The sequence below is a fragment of the Rhinichthys klamathensis genome, unplaced genomic scaffold (assembly GCF_029890125.1).
Source record: "Rhinichthys klamathensis goyatoka isolate OS25496 unplaced genomic scaffold, OSU_Roscu_1.1 h1tg000613l_1, whole genome shotgun sequence".
Classification (NCBI taxonomy): Eukaryota; Metazoa; Chordata; class Actinopteri; order Cypriniformes; family Leuciscidae; genus Rhinichthys; species Rhinichthys klamathensis.
The window spans coordinates 420,637-443,214 of NW_026607066.1; the positions used below are offsets into that span (position 1 = coordinate 420,637).

General features: G+C 38.6%; 1 protein-coding gene across 1 annotated transcript in view; it reads left to right on the forward strand.

The window, feature by feature from the left end:
- magi1b (membrane associated guanylate kinase, WW and PDZ domain containing 1b) overlaps window positions 1–22,578 on the forward strand; it is a 145,977-nt gene that overhangs the window by 114,048 nt on the left and 9,351 nt on the right. Inside the window, 6 exon segments of the mRNA XM_056240786.1 lie at window positions 8,104–8,135; window positions 9,943–10,186; window positions 13,128–13,219; window positions 14,763–14,955; window positions 17,846–18,148; window positions 20,959–21,162. Coding sequence (XP_056096761.1) covers window positions 8,104–8,135; window positions 9,943–10,186; window positions 13,128–13,219; window positions 14,763–14,955; window positions 17,846–18,148; window positions 20,959–21,162 — 1,068 coding nt within the window.

The window sequence follows — 22,578 nt, forward strand, 5'->3', positions numbered from 1 at the left end:
ATTTCTGTTGAGACATTCAGATGTTAGAGTCAGAATTTGGCGTAAACAGAATGAGAACATGGAACCATTATGCCTTGTTACCACTGTGCAGGCTGGTGGTGGTGGTGTAATGGTGTGGGGGATGTTTTCCTGGCACACTTTAGGCCCCTTAGTGCCAATTGGGCATCGTTTAAATGCCACGGCCTACCTGAGCATTGTTTCTGACCATGTCCATCCCTTTATGGCCACCATGTACCCATCCTCTGATGGCTACTTCCACCATGTCACAAAGCTCTAATCATTTCAAATTGGTTTCTTGAACATGACAATGAGTTCACTGTACTAAAATGGCCTCCACCGTCACCAGATCTCAACCCAATAGAGCATCTTTGGGATGTGGTGGAACGGGAGATTCGCATCATGGATGTGCAGCCGACAAATCTGCGGCAACTGTGTGATGCCATCATGTCAATATGGACCAAACTCCCTGAGGAATGCTTCCAGCACCTTGTTGAATCTATGCCACGAAGAATTGAGGCAGTTCTGAAGGCAAAAGGGGGTCCAACCCGTTACTAGCATGGGGTACCTAATAAAGTGGCCGGTGAGTGTATATATATATATAGAGAGAGAGAGAGAGAGAGTGAGATATAAAGATGGTATAACATCTTTTGAACTCTCTTACAGTAACTTGTGTCCCTTTTTGTGCCTCTGATCCAGCAGGTTTGGTTGGTAGCTTAAAAGCTGTATTACATTATTATTTGAACATTTTACTCGCCTAGACGCCTACTAAAGGAGACTTAGATTTGCACCATAACACAGCAGTTTTTATTTAAGAACTGCTCTAGGCCGATTACAGGTTAAGCTCAATCGACAGCATTTGTAGCGCAATGTTGATTAACACAAAAGTTTAATTTTTTTTTAAGTTGTAATAAAATATATAAATAAATTATATAAATAATTTACCACAAAACAATCATGACTCTTAAAATGGAAGTGGACAAGGGAATGACGTAAATTTTTTATTTAAAAGGAGAAATAAAACTTGTGTATTTAAGCGGTAAAGCTTTTTTAATTTTTACTATTAATATAGCTAAATATTGTTTACTATTTAGCATTTACGGATTGCGCCCATTCATTTCCATTAAATATGCATCATTGTAACCCAGATTTTTTTTTTTTTTTTTTTTTAACTAATGGAAATGTATTTTTCTAGTAATCAAGTGCCATAAATTAAGCTTAACTTCTGTTGAATTCAGAAAATATTCCTTTAAAGGGGTGGTATAATGCCCTTTTCACATGTCCCCAGAGTGTGTGTGTGTGTGTTTTAGCTCAAAATACCCCATAGAAAATGTTTTATATACATAGGATGTTAAAGTTGTCACTTTTTGAGGGTTAGCAAAAACGCACCGTTTTGTGCCTGGCCCTTTAAATGCAAATGAGCTTAAAGTTGTTACATTTTGAGGGTTAGCAAAAACGCACCGTTTTGTGCCTGGCCCTTTAAATGCAAATGAGCTGCTGCTCCCGACACAGAGGGCGGGGTTTCAAGACCTTGTGTGTGTTAGCGGCTCCGGTTACCTCAGAAACACACTAAAATGACAGAAACTGTTCTGCCTTTTATGTTTAAACGATGGATGGAGAGACTCAAGAAAAAGTGACAACACGTAGAATGCAACAGGACGTCTCTGAATGGTTTGTTGATGAATTTATGTTGCTGATATTGGATTTAACTATCTTCAATTAGCATATTCTGTCATGATAATCTATAAATCGCTCATATAGGAACTGTTGTGAGATGCACACAGAGTGACTTTCTATTGCATGTGAAAAGACGGATGCTACAGTTTGAGCTGACTCACAAATGTGCTCGACTACAACTCTTCTCAACATGGACTGCGTGTTCCTGGGGGCGGGGTTTATGTACATTTCAGGGTTTGTGATGTCACTAACCCGTGAGGAATGTCGTGTAGTCCATACCAGCCGTTTGTTGTAGTCCTTAAAAAACGATTTCTTTAAAAGCAAATATCTCCCTTTGCTTTGAACTTTGAGCGTTGTATCTTTGCAGATGTTGTTTATGCTCAAACAGCAACATTACACATTAATTAAAGTTAGAAAAGTGAAATCATACTAAACCACCCCTTTAATTAAGAACCAAACGTAATGAAATTATCTGATGCTCAGACAAGACAACCTGTGGTCAACCATCGTTGACTTTTTTTCCTCCCATGAGGGTCTGTCTGTTTTTTCTCTAGATGCTTCTCAGCTGTTCAGGTCTAAATGTCACGCTCGCAAACACTCCGCATCTGTTATGCCCGGAGTAATCAGTTCAACACAATGTGCGTTTGCAAGCTGAATACATCATGGCTTTGAGTTAGTGGCCCAAAGGTCCATTCTGTCTCCTTGAAGTGTGTGTGTGTTTATGTATTTACGTCAGTGCGGAATTACTAGCGCCTCGACATATAGAAGGCCATTTCTAGCCTCATTGCAATTCTTCCTTATGGTATTTATCAGAATCTAAAGCTTTGAGAAAGAAAGTGAGGGATGCTCCAGTTATGGATAGCGTGATGAAATGAAAAGGTGCGTACTACTATCTGATCCGCTCCCTTTATGAGACGTCAATCATGACAGCACACATCTTGATTTCCCCAGCAGTAATGAAACCGGCTTCTACACAGCCATCAACTAGTCTGGTCTCATTAGCTGCTGTACTCGAAGCATCCAAATAAGTGTGTTGAGGCTTAAGATAAGAAAATACCAAAGTATGTTGTGTATTATGTATGTTGTGTTATGGATGCTGATTCCCAACTGTCATCTTAACTAGCTTAACCAGTAGGACATTATTGGTCAGCTTCTTAAGAAAGATCATGCATGTTTTAACTAACACCAAACCACCCTAAGATAACTTTATTACGTGAAAAAAAAAAGATTTTTACTCAGAAATTGCTAGTAAATTTCACTATTAATTACAAAGAAACAGCAATTTATTTAAACGTAATTTTGAAGTATAAAGACTGATGGTATTTTCTTGTAAAATGTTCTCCAATAAGTTTTGTTTTATTTTCAACTTCAAAAGATAATTTATTACACTGACAAATGACAATACGTTCTGTTTAATATGCACAAGCTGTGTTTACGGTGTATGTCGTTTTAAATGCTTGAGCTCTTTAAAATTAGTGGCTTTCAAAGTTTTTATCTTTCATTATCTGGAAACGATCATTCTGAAAGTGATTCCAACAATATATTTTCTCTGTCGTTATTGTTATAGTTGTGGTGTGTGGACTGCCCTATTCTAACATGAATTAGAACGATTATTAAAACTTTACAGTTATAGTTGGCGTTATTTATCGTTCTTAATTAAATCAGCAGGGAAATGAATGGAAGCTGGTCTTTTCAGCATGGAACAACATTGCAGTCTCGTTTCTCTTTTCTGGCTGGACAAATACATCGAGAGAAAGATAAACAACAATGATTGGTGGTGTGCACTAAAGTAACTTGATTTAATGTTTTAAAGGAAGGATTCCAGCAAAGTTTTTTTTGTTGCACTATTTGCATTCATTTTTGCTGATATGTCCAACAGCAAACATGAATGGTGTTGCAGACAAATACTCGGGATAGCAACAGTCCAAAAGAATTAGTCGTCTGGCTCTAAATCAAACCAAGAGCTTTTTGGTGAAAAATATGTTTAGATAATGGTAGTGGGGAGCGTTTTCTCCCTGACTGCTCACCCTTTGGCTTGCTAAAAGGGGGAAGCATAGAACCCACCAATCGCACGATTTCACACCTTGTTTCCATGACGATGCTCTGCTGCACTTTGCGGTGGGGTTTCCTGTTAAAATGATAAAGCGGAGGGGTCTGTCTTGCACAAAACATGCAGGCGCATCACATTCCTGTAACAAATGCCAGCAGGCAGTGAGGACAGACAGACAGACAGAGACAGACAGGTGTTTTCAAGTCCACTCTGCATCTTATTCTTTCATTATGTGTTACCCTTCAATGATTTTTGATTGACATGTTTGTGCGGACCATCTGAATCCACACAAGCAATGGAGGGGAAGTTGTACAATAGCCATCAGAGCTGTGTGTGCATGTGCGTGTGCATCGGTGTATGCACAGGGCTATTTTAACATCACCTCATGGCCTGTCACCTTCAATTGAAGGCCATGTCATGTTAAGACTATTCCAGTGTACACACAACAACCATGCACACATAAGCTGTGTTTTCTAGTGAGCAGCCTACATAGGCAGCTGTATTAGGGCATTTTGTAACTCACAAGGAATGTCATGAGAACAATTTGAAACGCTCTACATTGGCAGCAACTACACAAATAACGCTTCACATGAGCGGCTGAACTAACAATTGATCAGAATTGATTTCTTTCCAGTAATGAGTGAATTATAGTAAGTTAACCAAAATGTATCTTGGTCCACCATCTCACACTAAATAATTTATTACTGCTACTTAACAGTATTGAATGAAGTATATTTTTTAACATCTCTCTCACTTTGTCTTCCATCTTGGATTTATCTCAAAGTGTGTCAAAATACAATATTGGGTAAAATAATATATTTTAGGTATTCTTAAAGGTTTTTTATTGATACTTTTCAGTACTAAATTAAGTGTAAGTGTATTTATAATCACCGTCTATAAAGTTTTAATAATAACTATGTTAGAATAGGAAATGGCACACATATTAGAACACGGAGTGACAATATTGCTGAAATCACTTTCAGAGTGTTTAAAGCAGCAGACAACATATTTGCACTGCGAGCTTTAAACAGAACATTATCATCCAGATCGGTGGTGTGGACAGTAATAAAGTTATCGTTATAGTTAACTTTATAGTTAACATTCTTGGTGTGAATGGGCCTTTACACTGAACAATTTTTATTGATATTTTTCAGTGTTGAAGGAAGTGTGTTTATAATCTCTCACACTTTTTCCGCCATCTTGAATTTATCACAGAACTTGTTAAAGGGATAGTTCACCCAAAAATAAAAAAAAATTCTGTCATCATGTACTCACCCTCATGTTGTTACAAACCTGAATTAATTTCTTTCCACTGTTGAACACAAAATATATTTTGAAGAATGTTGGTAACCAAACCAAACTTCCATTGTATTTTTCCTACTATGGAAGTCAATGGGGACCAGAAACTGTTTAGTTACCCATATTCTTAAAAATATCTTATTTTGTGTTCAACATAGGAAAGACATTCATACAGGTTTGGAACAATTCTAGGTTGATTCAATTATGACAGAATTTTCATTTCTGGGTGAATTATCCCTTCTCCATAAATGTGATTTATGTGCTGCCTTAGAATTTTGTCAGCAGGCAGCTTAATTAAATTGCCTACCTTTTTTAAACAGACTTCACTGTTTGTGATGCCCTAGAATGCTGCCAAATTGGGATCTGACAAGTTTTTGGAACTGCACACAATAGTCATGATAATTGTTTTGTGTCTGCTGTCACACTCTCCGCACTAGACTCATGCTGCAGCCGCTCCTGGGACTGGGAGACTGTCTCTTATTCCTCTGTGTGTCAGACTACATCACTGACAGATGGTCCTGACCATCAGAATCTGTTCCTATCAGCCTAGCAGAGGAAAATGGGTCCAGTACAAACTCTTCGCTCTCTTCATGCCTTTATGCCCATGCATGTGCGCATGCAGTGCACCATAATCTTCTCCTGCTAAACCTTCTTATTAGTCTCCTCTGTGCCTGACGTGATTCCCACTGACCTGTCACCTCTAGTCTTGCTGATTTACTCCTGCATGTTCAACATAGTTATGGAGGGAGCTCACGTGCCACTTGGGTTTTGTTAACTGGCTTAGTCTCTCACACCAACAATATTGTTAATTTGAGTTTGGACATGAGCCAATTTTCTTGACGACTTTGTGCAGAACTGAAATATAACTAATCTCAGTCAGTTGTCGTTTCTTTGATGTTCCGCTGATATGTCATATGTTGAGCTGATATGGTATCAGTCCTGGAAGGGAGGGGAAGGAGGGGAAGGAAGGAGGAGCGAAATGGTAAGGGTCTTTAAACTACCTCAAAGTGCTTGACTATAGGATTTGAAACAGGTCCAAGAGTTAAGCATGCAATCACAATAAGAGTCATCCACTTTTAATGCATTGGTCACTTTGTTTGCTTTTCATTCAGCAAGCAGCACTGCTTTATGGGATTCAGATAAAGCCATTATGTGCCCAGTAAAGCGAAATGGATTGATTGATTACAAGGTATTAGGCAGCATCTCTCCTCTATAAGCAACGACCTCCAGACACTCAACTGGGTTAGAAAATAAGACCCGCACAGATCTACTCTTAAACTCATAAAATAGCATAGATTAATTCAGGGTTTTTTTATGCATTCTTGTTGCTGTGCCACTGTGGAATAGTTTGTCTGAGCAGGGAGAATATAATAGAAATTGTACACTTGAGGTCATAAGAATTATCAACGTTTAGTCAAATCAATATTACAATTACCATTGTCAGAAGTTTCAGAAAAATTGCTCTACCAAACAAACCATTGTGTGAGATTTAAAGTGAATACATACAGAGAAAAATGAAGAGAGTGTGTTAGCAAAGAGGGAGTGTAGCAATGCTGCAGAAACTTTTAACAATTAATGGAGTGTAGTGGAGACGGGCATAGAGAAGAGAGGGAGGCGGAAGACTGCAGAGGATGATTGTGTTTGTTTTGGGGATAATGAGTCAGGTTGGGGGCAAGGCTTTATGGGGCAGGTCAATTTGCAATGGAAAGGACGATTGAATACCTGAAGTTGTATCAGAATAAAGAGTAGAAGCGTTTTGTTGAAAGAGAGAATGATGTGTTCAGGACAGGCTGGACGCTTAAATGACGCGAGTCCGCATGTGTGTTACCGTGGGCGCGCTCACACGCAGACGACTTGCTCTCAAGGGAACGGCTTCATATTAAGAAGCCTTATTTCCAGGCCAGACTGGAATCAGAGGACCGATCAGGATCCCAGGTGCGAAATCACAACTTATGATCACACAAATGAATCTTACCGAGATTAGTTTTTCATCTATTTCCTGTATTTTTTTTTTTTTTATATTATAAATGACGTTCACATCTATTTATTTATGTATGAATGCATAATGTATGCATGGCCTGTCATACCCAGCCTTTCTGATGGAGGCGTGGGAGGGGGCGATGGCACATCAGCGCACGTAGAAGTGGGAGGGAATCAGTGTTCGGAGGAGGGAGTACGATGGTAAAGCGAGCACGAGAACGGTCGCGTCGGGGAGAAAGAAGCAGAGAGAAGCAGCAAACACATGAAGACGGAGCGAGGGTGATGCACATCGAAACAAGGAGGGGGAGGGCAAAAAAGAAGGAGAGAGAGAGAGAGGGAGAGAAAAAAAAGCTCAAAAGACAGGAGAATCAAGGACTGGCTCTAGATGCAGGATCCTTCGGCAACAACATCGCGAGGGGCAGGGACGCTGGAAGATGGTTTCAGTAAGAGGGGAACTGACCGTTGCCTATAATTTAATGTTCAGTATCTTGGACTCCTTCTCCATGGGTAATAGCTTAGCACCTGTCTGGGCATAAGCCCCTCTCTGTTTCTCTTCCTGTGTCTCGTTTCGTTCTCTCTATCTTTCGCTCTCCTCTTTTTCTGTCTTCATCTCTCGCACAGTGTCTGGTAGGTTTAAAGGGTTTTTTTTCTCCCTGGAATGAAATTTCTGGCATCATGTCATTCCAAATCTTTCGTAGATCATAAAAGGAAATATTTTGCTGAATGCCCGTACAATGGAAGTGACTTTCATTTTATGGAAAATGGCAGCTTGGACATTCTGTTAAATATCTTCTTTTGTGTTTTACATAAGAAAGACCGAACTGTACCTTTAAGTTCATGGGGTCTGCTTAGCATTTAATCAGGGTAATGGGGGTCGGTCCTCTGATGCGGATAGTCCGCGCTGCCCTCTTTATGGTTTGTGCTGTCGGAGTAAAGGAACGAGAGAAGAAACGGAAAGAGAGACGGGGCTGCCGCCGCACCACGCGCCCTGATTGGAGACATCCATCTGTCTTGGGATTACTTTCAGATTTGTGCCTGTGGGGAAGGTGAACTCTTTGTGTGCGTACAATTAATATTTCTGTCTCTTTCGCTTTCTTTAGGGGTGGCACCTGCGAAGAAGAGCCCCAAACTGGTGAGTACAGATGTTTCATTCTCAGTCTGTTCTTTCCTCTTCACCACCATTGTTTTATTATTAATCTTCTCCATGTTGTTTCTGATTGCTTTTGCTCATTGTCTGTGGCATTGGTCTAGTGTTCAAAAGAGGTTTTACAATGTCACTGCTCAGGCAGAGAGAATCTGATATGCACTTCAATGCAAACACTCTGTCAGTGAACAGTGAAACCATGTGGTTGGGGTTGGGAGGATGGTGTTCACCCCTGGGAGGAGGGCTGATTTTATTGGTCACATGGGCATCCTGTAATAGCCCACTAATGATTTACAGAAAACAGCGAAACCATCCTTGGAGCTTCGGGGGCAAAAAAGTGTGCTTATTTTTAATCTTTTGTGTTCACCAGCCTGTTGATGGTCTGAGGGTTTGAGCTCCAGTTTGTGGACAGTAGAAACAATAATCAGTGTTCTTCTGTTAAAATGGCAGCCATGGTTTTTGAGTCCATGCTTGTATGAGTCCCCAATGCCAGACGAGCGTCTTTCAAATCTCAAATGGCCTCTGTATAATTTGGATGGATTTATTAGCTACTTATTGAATTGTGGTTTGATTTTTTGATTGCTGAATTTCAATTAAAATTCTGGATGTCTGCTATACAGATTCATAAGTTGTGCTGGGATGCAAAAGGATGTAGAGCTGTGTGCATGGGTTTAAAAAAGAATTTCAGATGACTTAGTGGAGGAGAGAACATTAAAAAACCCAACCCTTCTGGAAGCATGTCATTGTTAAGTAATGATTTATTACTTGGAATAAACATTTTAAATTAAAACATGGTTTGAAAATATTTAAATATTAATATAATAATTAGTATACAATGGGGTGAAAATGCTTCTATTTTGCATTTTATAATTTAATTGTTTCCTTTACAAATTATTAAAGCGCAAATATTACAAATTAAATTGTCAGCATGACAGTTTGGGTGACAACTATCACAGCACTCAAGCTGTAAGTTTGGGTAAAACCTGATAATCGTTTAATCCAGCTTAATTTGACTACGATTCAGAAAGCATCTTTGAACATCTGACCATCTGTACAAAGGAGTCACGTGATTTTTCAGTCACTTTAATTTGCTTATTTGATTAGTGACCTAGTTATAGTGCAGAATCATATGTATCAATCATTTTAATGTTGTATTGTTTACAGTTTTCTAAGTTCTAAAATATGGTTGATTTGCATATGCATAGTTTCAGTGTCTGAGACTTTTAGACCCCACTTTTTAATGTGTATTATATTACATTATTATGTCAGTATCAGTGTTCATTTTCATTTTGTAGCCTATTTACTATATTAATATTATTAAAAATAATTGTATACGCTCAAAAAAGAAGAGCCAGTGAGTTCTCAGGTGCATAGAACAAAAGATGTTATGTCAATCAAGTAGTTGAAGTTGCCTGCACTCAAAAAATGCAATCAAACCAAAAAAGGTCTATAACAAATGTATAAAAGGAAAAAATCTTAAAATGTGATAACTGAAGTAAAAATTCTGAGTTGCTTGGAGGGTATTTGTTGAGAGGGTGAGGTTGAATGATATTTGAATGCCTTGATATAATCCTTGGGCTTGAATGAATCCTGACGGAATGGTAAAGAGAGTTTTGCGTCATTCTGTCCTTCAACTCATTCATTCACATTTCTTTCCTTTTTTTTTTTTTTTTTTTTTACTTGCCTACTCCCCATTTATTCAATTCTTTCACTCCATCTTAAAGACACCGGAAATGTTGTGATGACTTTTTTTCTTCTCTATTCATGTTTCCTCTCCTTTTTTCCCCCCATTCAGCAACAGTTGGAGCGCAAGGACAGTCAGGGCAGCTCCCAGCACAGCGTGTCCAGTCAGCGCAGCATCCACGCCGACTCTCCCCTCCACGCCTCCCAGGCCCTGCTCAACGAGTCGGCCGCCCCACCTCCACCCTCCCAGCCCCTGCCAAGCCTGCCCCAGGACCCTCCAGTAGACGGAACTCTCCAAAAGAAACCAGATCCCTTTAAAATCTGGGCCCAATCCAGGAGCATGTATGAAAGTAGGCGTAAGTAATATGGGATTTTGGTGGCGGGTGCTTTGGCAGCGGATCACTGGGTTTATGTTTGGTTGGTATTGGGATATCAGGTTTGGTTAGTTGGTTGGGAACAGGCTGTATTTCTTGTTAGATTGTTCTGCTTTGCCATTAAGCTAAATATTAACATCTAGATCAACATTTTGGGGATTGAAAATGTTTGCTGGTGAAAAAATGATCTAACCTTGGTGTAAACAAAAAGAATGCATGGTTGGTTTGTTTTAAAAATAAGTCAGTTGTCTTTATATTTCAATGTGATTTTAACAGTTGATGCAAATTTTAAGAGTCAATCTATACATCAACAAAATTCACATTTTCAACCAAACATTATATTCATGGTTTTTCAATATTAAGCATATTAAATAGTGACGTTAAGTAATTTGTGCATTTCAAATGTGGCGAGACCGCTAAAAATTCCATTTACATCAAACATCCTTTTGAACACGGCTGTAGTCTTTCAGTATCCAAATAGCTGTCCATGCCTAATGTAAACCATTAGCCGTCAGTTCGAATCCCCTGTGTTTGTTGTGATCAGAGAGCTGTGTTCGGATGAACCTGTCATCTGTATTTCCAAAGCTATTCATTAGCCTTTCCCATTCCTTATTTCCTTCACTTTGCTTTTGCCTACTCACTCACCGCCAGTGAGAAGCCAACATGAACACAGAGGCACTTCTGACCAATTACACTTCTCCCTGCCATCAGTGTGTTCACACGCTCGAGCGCGCTCTAGAACACATCTTTTGACAAATGTGCATATAATTGGTAGTGGTGGAAGACAGTGAATCCAATACTACTTTCATGTGTGCCAGAGAGCAGAGGGGCTAATTAACAGGAATATCTTTCAGCGGATGTTAAGAGGCTGTGATCACTCCGATGTTTGGGTTGGAAAAATTGTGCTAACTTGGAGTGTCTTCATTGTCTCTGTTTTTGTTAGGGTTTCTCATTAGTAAGTCCCTTAAGGAGGAGGATGTAGGGACTATAGGGATGGGAATCTTTCAGAATTTGGTTCTGACGTCTCTTAACTATCACAGTTCTTTAAAGGGGTCATCGGATGCAAAATTCACTTTTATATGGTGTTTGCATATAAATGTGTCTTTGCAGTGTGTGCACACAACCACCATACAATGAAAAAAATCCATTCACTCCTTTTTTTTAATCCTCAAAAAGCCTAAACACTCTCAATAATCAGGCCGTTTGGATTTTCTGAGCACACTATGATGTCATAATGCTCATGCTCCGCCCACGACCACTGACGGACTGTCCCGTATTAGCACATTTCTGCCCTCAGCCATTCTACACCCTCCATGGAAGAGCGGGGTGGGGTAAGCAGTTGCTCATTATCATTTATAGAGACATGCACCGAAACAGGTCACTGTGAACAGAGCTGTTTTTGAGGAGGTAAAAAGGGTGTTGTTTTACACAACCATTTAGGAATTTTAACCAAATTATATTACAAACTTTACATGAACACCCTAAAGAATGAGAATCATACCAACTTGTGGAAAATGGGCATCCGATGACCCCTTTAAGAGTTCCATTAACAATTATTTTAACTACTCTTCCTTAATGGGGGAAAAAAATGTAGACAAAAGATATAATTTCAATAATAAAGTTAAAACTATATACTAAAAAGAATTGACTCGTTAGAGTATTTTTTGATTCTCTAAAAACTCAATGAAATAATTAATTTGGGAGTTGGATTACACTTGTCAGACTAATGTTTTTGATTGACTAAAAAGAAACAAATCATTAGAATCATTTGTTTGAAAATCAGGCTTCACTGGTTGAAGTTTCTGTTTTTGAGTCACTTAACAGAACCGGCAAATGGGAGCCTGTTCCATAATCAGACTGTTGCGGTCCTTGAACGGATTGAGAGATAAATCATTGACGTTTGATTGGAGGTTTTGGACCAGCTTGAAAACATTCAGTTCAATAAACTCAATGAGCAGCTGCATTGAGGGGCTTTAACACAAATGAATGTAAGGTCTATGCCATAATGCACAATTTGCAGAGTCTGCCACAACCGTCCTTGCTTCTTAATGGAGATCGAACGGTGTGGGAAAATTGCCCATGCAGCGGCCATTTTGAATGGCTCTGGAGCCATTCTACTTCCTCTGTTACAGTAAATTGCTGTACATCTGGTTAGACTGGAGACAGAGGTCATTGTGTCTGGCAGCTGCTCCACACGTCCAGTTGCATTTAAATAGCTTTGCAGCAGAATCAGAAATCCAGAGCATTTGTTGTTAGCTTACGTTAACCGAAGCCCATTCTTAAAGGTAAGCAAATTGAAAAAAAGATCTCCAGGAAAGGCTGCCTAGAGCCACGGTTTCCAGCTCTCTTTTACTTCACAGGCATAAGCGTCCCCCGACAGAACATCATGTGATGCATTGGAGAGCTACAGGGTCAATAATGTAAAACCTGACAGATTGCTGATGTCTGCAGGACTTCAAGTCTAAATGAGGGGGAAGCTCTGCTGGTGCTTGTCCTGACTGATTTGACACAGTAGTGCTGTGGTGGAGACGGCACACAGGCGTTGGTGTAAGCTCAAGGGCACATCTGCTTCAAAAGACCTCTGGATTCTCTCTTCTGCTTCACTTGATCTGTAATATAGATTTAAGCACTTGGGTCAGTGCTTGTCATTTTCTCAGATGGAAATACCTGATAATCGGATTGTAATTGTGAATAAATTGGAGCAGAGTAGTCATTATATTACATCTTCATTGGTGTGAACCAATTAGAAAAAAATCCAGATGTGTGTGACTGTGAACTAGATGCAATCATGAAAGCGACATTGTTCGCTTTTCCTTGAACCAGCAGCCATTCTTGAACGAGGCAGGATCGGGATAATCAAAGCTTGTGCGTCATTCTGCAGGTGAATTGATCTCAGTCTCAAGCTATTTTTCTTCCTTTTCAGTACCTGATTACCAGGAGCAGGATATTTTCCTGTGGAGAAAAGATACCGGCTTTGGATTCAGGATCCTGGGAGGCAATGAACCTGGCGAGCCGGTAAGTTCAAAGAAATGAGTGCAGGCCTCATTTGTGCAATTCTGCGAGTATTGTGTTCATTAGTTTGTTCATTTATTGATATTTATTATAGTTCTTTATTCGTTGAATTAGTTTAATCTGCCGTGGTTATGGGTAGATGACATAAAGTTATTTCCTGTGGTTTGACGTTGTAGGCCATCTAAACCAATTTTAAATATAATTTAGCTAAATATTTTATAATTATTTTACAGCTGTCATACTGCCTACATGGATTTTCTTTTAAACACATTTGTCTTACCGCAGGGCCATTTAAAATGAAATGATGAAGGTTAAAATTGGTTAAAAAAAACATAAACCTAAAATATATAGGTTATTATATTATATTATATTATATTATATTATATTATATTATATTATATTATATTATATTATATTATATTATAGTAATTCTTACTCAACATCACAACATAAAAAAACATTACTACAACTATTTATTGTCTTGTTTGGATTTGTCCATTTGTCATAAATATAGTATAGTATTAATAATAAATATACAATAGATATAGTATATATATAATGTTTTTAATTTGCTTTTATTTTTATATTTTTAGTTTTCATTTTAGTTTTTGTAATTTTGTTGTACTTTTGCCATTATTTGATTTTTAATATTTAATATAGCTTTATTTATTTTTATTTCAGCTTTAGTAATTTTAATACTTCAACTTATTTCAGTTAGTTGTAAAGGCAACATTTCTCATTTCTAATTATGTTTTTAATCAAATATTTTATTTATATTAGGTTATTTCAATTAACAAAAACAATATTAATAGTCACTTTTCTATAATATTTTATAAAAACGTAACAACATTAATTATTTATTGGTTTATATTAATTAGTTATAATGCCAGACAGATTTTTTTTCTTCATTTTTTCTAATGTCTATAAAAACACTCACACTCTTTGACTTTTCAAAGTCACCCAACAAATATAGACCCTTTGACGATTTTCCAAATGTAATAGTCCAAGCATAGCCAAGATCTCACAATCAGTCTTCACATCTTGTGGATGATACCCATTCCTATGTGAAATGTGCACATTACAAACACTCTGCTTTTGGCAAAACTTGTTCCCAGTGAAAGCATCTGCCCTGTGTGTGTAGGTTGACAAAGGCTTTGATGTGTGCAGTACAGCCTCGATCAGTCAGAATATATCTATCAGACCACCAGTTCTTCCCTTTAATGAGGCCACGTTACATCTTTGAACTGATGAGCCGGTTTCTCGGACTCTAGTTCTTGAAGAATGAAACAGAGCTGTCCACATTACTGCTCCTTTCGGCTGGTATAAGGGATGAAAAAAAAATCCATAGAGGTTTTACTATTTGGAGAACATTTCACAAATATTAGACTTAAAATAATCAGATATTTCAGTGTTTTGGTGAAGTTAAACCCCTTGACACGACACACAGTTTGAAAAGTGATGAACCTCAAGGGTTGAAGTTCAGTTTGGCCAAGACAGATTTGTTTCAAAACTCTTGTTAACTCTCTTTTTGTGTCTGTTTGTACAGATTTATATTGGCCACATTGTGAAATATGGAGCTGCCGATGAAGATGGGCGTCTGCGATCAGGAGATGAGCTAATTTGTGTGGATGGAACGGCTGTTGTGGGAAAATCCCATCAGCTAGTCGTTCAACTCATGCAACAAGCCGCAAAACAGGGTCACGTCAACCTGACTGTGAGGCGCAAGACTGGATATGGATGTAAGCAGGCTCCAAAATATTATTATTGTTGAGAAAAATGACTTATTACTAGTCATGAAACTGTATTTTACATTTTTATTGAAACATATATTTTGTCCCTGTGACAACAGAATTATGTTAGCTGTTTTTCTTTATTTTATACTTCTTCATTATTGTGAGAAAGCGGTCAATGGGTCACCTGCAGAGATGATGATAAGCCAGTGTCAGTAAACCACATTTAGTTGCTCATATTTCCGTTTCGATGGCTTAAAGGAGGACATTTACAACATGTATGTTGAACGTGGAGAAAAAGAAAACTTTGGGTTGATTTGGATCATGCATTTGAACCGTAGATGTCACTTACATTTTCTAAATTTAAATTATTATTCTTGCATGTAATCTAACCATACATTCCTTATAAAGTTACTGACTAACTATTTGTTCAATTATTTTGTTTTATATACTACTGTTTAAAAGTTTGGGGTTGGTAAGATTTTTTAAAATGTTTTTTAAAGAAGCCTCTTATGTTCATCACAGCTGCATTCATCAGAAATACAGTAAAACGGTAGTATTGTGAATCATTATTACAATTTAAAATACATTTTCTATTTTAATATATTTAAATTTGTAATATTTTCCTGGGATGCCAAAGCTGAATTTTCAGCATCATTACTCCAGTCTTCAGTGTCACACTATCCTTAAAGGGGTCATATAATGCCATTTTTGTACAAGCTAATATGATTCTTTAGGGTCTAAATTAAAAGTTTGTAATATACTTTAATTACAAATTCTCATTAGTTTTGTAAGAAAACACTTATTTTACCTGGTCAAAAACAGCTCTGTTTTCAGCACGCCGTTTCAGTGCATATGACTTTAAATGATAATGAGCTTTGCTCACCCCGCCCCTCTGTGCTGTGCATACACCGTTTGTAACACAATAACACAATAACCATAACGCGTTGTTCAGTATAAACGTGGGATTATGAATTATATTGAGAACATCATACATAGAAAACATGCCGTAATGTACCCTGAGTGTAAACCTTAGACGCATTCATTGTGAAGCGTGCAGCTAGCGATTTGCAAAGATTAATATAAATATTAATATAAAGTTTAATAAAACGTTACACTCACTTCAGTTCTTCTAGAGGTTCAGCAGGAACACGAATAGCTGGTACCGATCCTTTATTCAGGAGCAGCTTCTTAGCAAAACCAGCTTTATACTGATCCTCGTTTAAAGCAGTCTGGTGAGAAATGATTCGCGCAAACATGAGAGCATTGACGTTGCTCGTGGGGAATATTCCCTTCGAAAACAAACTCATCCACTGCGTCTTCAGCGGTTCGGATTTAGGAACATTAAAATGACTGCTGTGTTCGTTATTACACCCAAGAACAGAACACCACAATCGCTTAGACGCCATTCTGCTCATAGACAGTGCTCCAGCATATCAACAATCGCCGCGCCGCGCAGACTATGATTGACAGCTCGCTCACGAGCGAGGGCGGGTCTGTGTTGAAACGCTCCTGTCAATCAACAATCGCGGGAGGGGCGTCCGACCGTGTGGCGTCACAGGCTCGAACGGCTCGATTTGAGGCAGGGGAAAACATATAAGGAGATTAAAACAAAAACACTGGATGGATTTTTATCATTTTATGATGGTTGTGTACAGGCACTGCCAACACACATTTCAGTACAATCAACTTGTAAAAGTGCATTTGATGCTCAATAAACATTTCATATTATTATTATTAGTATTACAGCTGAAATAGAAATCCTTTGTAATATTCTTTGCGAAAAACAGTATTTATTTAAAAAAAATCTTACTGACCCCAAACCTTTGAACAACATTGTACATTTTATGTATTAATAATTCAGTGTCATTTTGTGTCCTGGATTAGTTATGCAGTATTTCATGACCAGAAACGATAATCTGTACCTGAAGTATAGTACAGTATCATATGTCATTCATATCAGTACGTTGTGTTAATTCCAGAGGAAGTGTTAATTACAGCTTACATGTTGCACTCTACATCCCTTACGTAATGACCAGCATGACTAGTGGAATTGTGAATTATGCAAGATTTTGCGGCCTGATTATCCATTCCTATCAGACAGACTTTATTTAAATGAGAGTTCATGGCACATGATAATGAGGGTACGCCTGCTGACTCTGGCTAATTAATCTATGCGGGGCTCTGAGTCCCATATGTCAGGTTTCAAAGTATAAGTTAACCTTGTTCACTTATCCAGGATCACCTACCTAAATACAAGAGCAGAGCAAAGATATTTTATACATCCAGGGAAATTTAGCTTTTATCTAATTGCATATCCTAACTACTGAAGCTTGTTTCCGCCATAGAATAAAAAATAAGATAATTGCAACTTTTTAGCTTACAGGTCTGACTTTTTTTCTGGCAATTGCGAGTGTTTATACATCACAATTCAGACTTTGTTTCTCAGAATTGCAAGTTTATATCTCGCAATCCAGACTTTAAAACTCCAATTCAGACTTTATATCTCACAATTCAGAAAAAAAAGTCACAATTGTGAGAAATAAAGTCAGAATTGTGAGATATTAGCTCGTAATTGTGAGAAAAAAAGCCTGCATTGTGAGTTTATATTCAGATTTTCTCACAATTGTGAGATTTAAACTCGCAATTATGATTATGGATCTCACAATTGCAAGAAAAAAGTCAGAATTACGAGATAAAAAGTCGCAATTACCTTTAAAAAAAAAGTTTCCATATTTAACCAACTTATGCCATTCAGAAGCATATTTGGTGCGTAGATTATAAACGTGATTGAGTTCCAGCCTTTTCTTGTCCTTAAGTGGTTTCTCCACTTAACTTGCAGAACATAAATCTCTCAGAGCGACCTTCCTAACCCTCCCCCAACCCTCTTCCTCCTCAGTGGCAAAGGTGGATGGTGAGATGCCTCCTTCTCCAGCCTCCTCTCACCACAGCAGCACACAAGCCCCGTCTCTAACCGAGGAGAAGCGCACGCCACAGGGCAGCCAGAACTCCCTCAACACGGTCAGCTCCGGGTCAGGCTCCACTAGCGGGATCGGCAGCGGAGGTGGAGGCGGCAGCAACAACACGGTGGTCCCCAATGCCATCCAGCCCTACGATGTGGAGATCCAACGAGGAGAGAACGAAGGATTCGGATTTGTTATTGTGTCGTCAGTGTCGAGGCCTGAAGCGGGAACCACTTTCGGTAAGTTTGTTGAATTGTTAAACAGTCATTAATGCATTTGGTTAAACTTTATTTTAAGGTGTCCGTGTTACATTGTAATTATATTTTTAAGTGAGTACTGAGTAATAAGAATTAACTTCATGTACTTACTATAGGGTTAGGGTAGGATTAATTTACTCTTATTACTATGGTAAGTACATGTAACATTTGTTAAGGACACTGTAAAATAAAGTGTTATGTATTTTTTTTTATGAAATATCCAGACAGAATACATTTAATCTGCCTATGATTTTAGTAAAAAAACAACAACAAGTGTTCCTGTAGCTCAGCTGATGGGACCATGGCGCTAGCAATGCCGATGTCTTGAGTTTGATTACCAGAAAGGACTTAAAATTACTAAATGTATAGCACTGTACATCACATACCCACAAAACCGTCTGCCAAATGCATAAATGGGAACAAGCAATCACATATTGACATATTTGCATATTCACTTCTTTTATATTATAATGAGAGGAAAGAAAAAAGAGATTCACATTCTTCTGGGAGCTTTTTGCCTCTGAATGGTGCTTTGGTTGTGGTTTTCACTTTTTGGTGGGTGTGGGTTCTTCGTATTTTCCTTACGCCAATCTGCATGTCCTGTGATTTTCTTATTTTGAAAGGCAGTGTGTTCGCAATGCCTGCCTGAAGCAGGGTCGATATCCACCCTCTCTTCTTGAGGCTGTATTTCCGCTCTACTTCCCAAAGCCAGACAAGTCTCCATTACACAAGATGGCTGTCGAGTTAGTGAAACAGCATTTACATTGTCCAAATCTCACTATTTAATCTCAGCAGTTGCCAACAGCATTTGCCATCATTATTTATATTAACAATCGTAATTGATAGAGAGATCAAGTTAGTAAAAAGGCAAATGAAGTATGACATCCCATGTTTACACACTCAGATCCTCCTTCGTCGTGTTCACTCTTTAAACTCACAATAGCGCCGTTGGCAACCTTCACGTAAGTGTACACTTGATCCAGCAGGAACTGGGAACGATTTTAGGTCTAGGAACGCCTTTTTGGGGGAACTAAATTAGCTCCTCCTTCAGAGTAGGGTCTAAACCTGCACTATAGGAACTAACAGTGACGTAAATGTACACTGATTGACCGGACGCATGTAAAACACAATTTCGAAAAACCCGCAATTTTTAAAAAGCTGTGTTAAACACACAGATTATAGCCTATATATTTACTCCATGAACTAACTCTACGAACATGGAAAACAGTGACATGTGGACCCCTCAACCTTTACACTAAAGAGAACGCAACTTTGAGGGGACCAAGTGAAACATGATTATGTATTTCTGCTCAGCTAGTGACATTGTAGCCTGGTTAAAACCAGACCATTCTCAGTTGTAACTGAGTTATGGTCTGGCAAAGCTTCATAGACTAATCATTTCCAGAGGGGCGTCACCAACGGACGTCGCGGATAGACCTAAACCCAATCAGAGCGATGAAGGAGATGACGTATGCAGAGCGGCGGAGAAACATCTCTAGAGTGTTGTTCTTTGCTCGGTTTTTAACAAAAAGGATACGTTCAAATCGCTTAAAACAGACGCGATAGCTGATTCGAACGAGTGATGTTCGACGGCGGCATCCATCTTTGTAATGTAGGCTACAAAATCTGCTTCAAAATCCCAGCGCTGTCGTCATCGTGTAAAGCCCGCCCCAACGTTTCTGATTGGTGCCTCGATTTTGGCGGATTGGAAATGAGCTTGAATGAGCTCTTTGGCAGACTAACTTTCAAAGCAAATCTAAATTTGCCGAAAGTTGTCTGGGTTTTCCCAGGCTAGCGACATTGGGCATTATAAAAACGCAGTGTTCAAGTAAAAAGATTTTTTTTTAAAGTTAAACACGTCTCTAGACCTTGCTTTTTTTGCCATTCCACTGGCCTGCATCTAATGTTTCCATTCACACAGAAAACGCATTCTGTGTGAATGGCACCTTAAGCTATTTTTGTTCCCATAAGTATACATATAACCTAGCAGATATGTTTCCTGAGACATCACATCTGTCTCTGTGCCAGCACTAAAATGTAAACAGGCAAAGAAACGAGTCAGGGAGGTTTACAATGTGACTTTTTTTTGGCATCAGAAAACTAGCCAATCGGAAATGTGTTGTCTGACTGGAAAACATTTTATGCATTTGCGAACCTTGGAATGCGGGTTTTTGAATGGAGGGCATGTGGTTGAATTCCGCAAAATGGCAGAAATGAGCAAAATGGCTAACGGCACCTTTAGGGGTGCACTGCATAAGTAAACCACAAAAGGCTAATTTTAATAATCCTAATCTAGTAATTTTTCATAATTCATCACACAGGCAGAGTTATAGTACAATGCGGTTCTCTTAGGGAATTTCAAGAGTTTACACCTTTTTTTGCATAACGAATAATTCAAAAGTGGTGGTGATTATTCAAAGGATCTGAAGAACGCTACAGAAACGATGCTCAGGGTGATCTAGCATGCATCCGAAAGTCTTTAACATCGCCAAATTCAGCAGATTCCCTATGTGCTATTGACCCTCCCCATACCTTTGCTGTCCATACAGTAACATGCTTTCATCTGTCACAAGTTTCTTTTGAGGTTTATTTTGCTTGCAGGGCAGAATCTGTGGGCATTCTATGAAAATGTTGGCACTTTAGCTTGGTGGCTTGGTGTATTAACCCCTACACATTCTCTCTTTTTCTTTTCTCTCTTTCTGTTTCTCTTTCTCCATCCCCACCAAAAATAAAAAACAAACACAACGATCTTAATTCAAACTCATACATGCTCAATCACTGTTGGCCAAAAGCTGGAAACGCATGTGTGGCAATGCCTCATAAAATAGGTCGCATCATCGAGGGAAGCCCAGCCGACCGCTGCGGGAAACTAAAAGTTGGAGACCGGATCCTGGCTGTAAACGCCTGCTCCATCACCAATAAGTCCCACTCGGATATCGTCAACCTGATCAAAGAGGCTGGAAACACGGTGACGCTGCGGATCATTCCAGGAGACGGTCAGTTTCTCTCTCTCTCATTCTCTTTCCCTTCTCTCAACAGCATAGCTGAGATGAGAACATATTGGACATGTGGGTGTGTGCAATATGTGTAATAGCACGGCATCTCAGCAGACTGCTCTCGCGAGCCTCACAGTAATAATGAAGACGGTACATTCAGCATTATTAGAAGAAGAATAATGAACAGGAACCTGTGAGGGGATCAACACAATGAATATGCAACATGCTTTTATAACCTTAGAGGCAGAACGCCTTCGTATTGTGCTGTTGTAATATTGACAGATGGCACACCAACAAGGTTGGTTGCAGAACAAAGACACAGCAGTGCATAAGCCTCATACACATTTTAATGTTTCCCCAGATATTTTAATAGTGACACCATTGGTTGCACTTGCAGCAGGATCTATGTGCTGCAGACTTTATTAAATAACAAAAATCAATATAGCCAAACATTTAGATTACTCTGAACTTCTCAAAAACCAATCGGACGGAGAATCACTGAAAATAAGGGCTGTAAATACACAGGGAAACACTAGGGACTCTAGATAGATCATTTACAAGACACAGGTGAGACGCATGAGGACAAATCGAAAACCATGGCAACAGAATAGCGTAAACAAAGAAAACACAGGAAACTGAACTGAGAACCGATCAAAACTAACTCAAAGTCCAACTGAAGCAAAACATAGACCAGACGTGACAAGTAGCAAGTGTTTTTTATGCAACATTTAAGAAAAATTACATCTTTGGAAATTAGGTAAGGATTGTTTTAGGAACATATTTTATTTGCGAGAAAAATATGTTTGTTTATATATTTGTTTATAGAAAAATATATATTCATAGAATATAAAATGTATTTATGTATAGATTTTTTTTTATTTTATTTTTTTGCTTTTAATGCCAAAAAAAACCTCTTCCTCTGACCTATATCTAAGTACTAATTAGTTGTACTAAGTGTTTTATTTTCTTTGATTAAGTCTCATCTCACCCAGGGCACCAAGTGAGCCAGAACTGACACTGGTTCCCCCTCAAAAACGTGAGTTTTGGCCAATGGTGTAAGAGCTCATGGTATATCATGCATGTGCCAGTGTGTCTGTTCACAATACTGAGTGTTTTCCTCAGAGGGAAGGCGGCATGCAATAATAAGAAAGTGAAGTTTCCAGTGAAGTTTCGGCTCTACTGTAATATGTGATGCCAAATACACTCGAGTCCATATGAGTTCTTCATACTCTTTAATTGGAGAGCGCTGGCATACTATGGGAATTTCCAAAATTGTCAGAATGTGGATGTATACGTCTGGTTGTGTTTACAGGAGGGAGAAGACGGTTCGTTGTGGGCAGTTTTTCTTTTTTGCTTCCCTGAATGTTACTTGACTGCAGTTTCTAAACTGTAGTCTTGGTTTCTTACTGGTTTCTG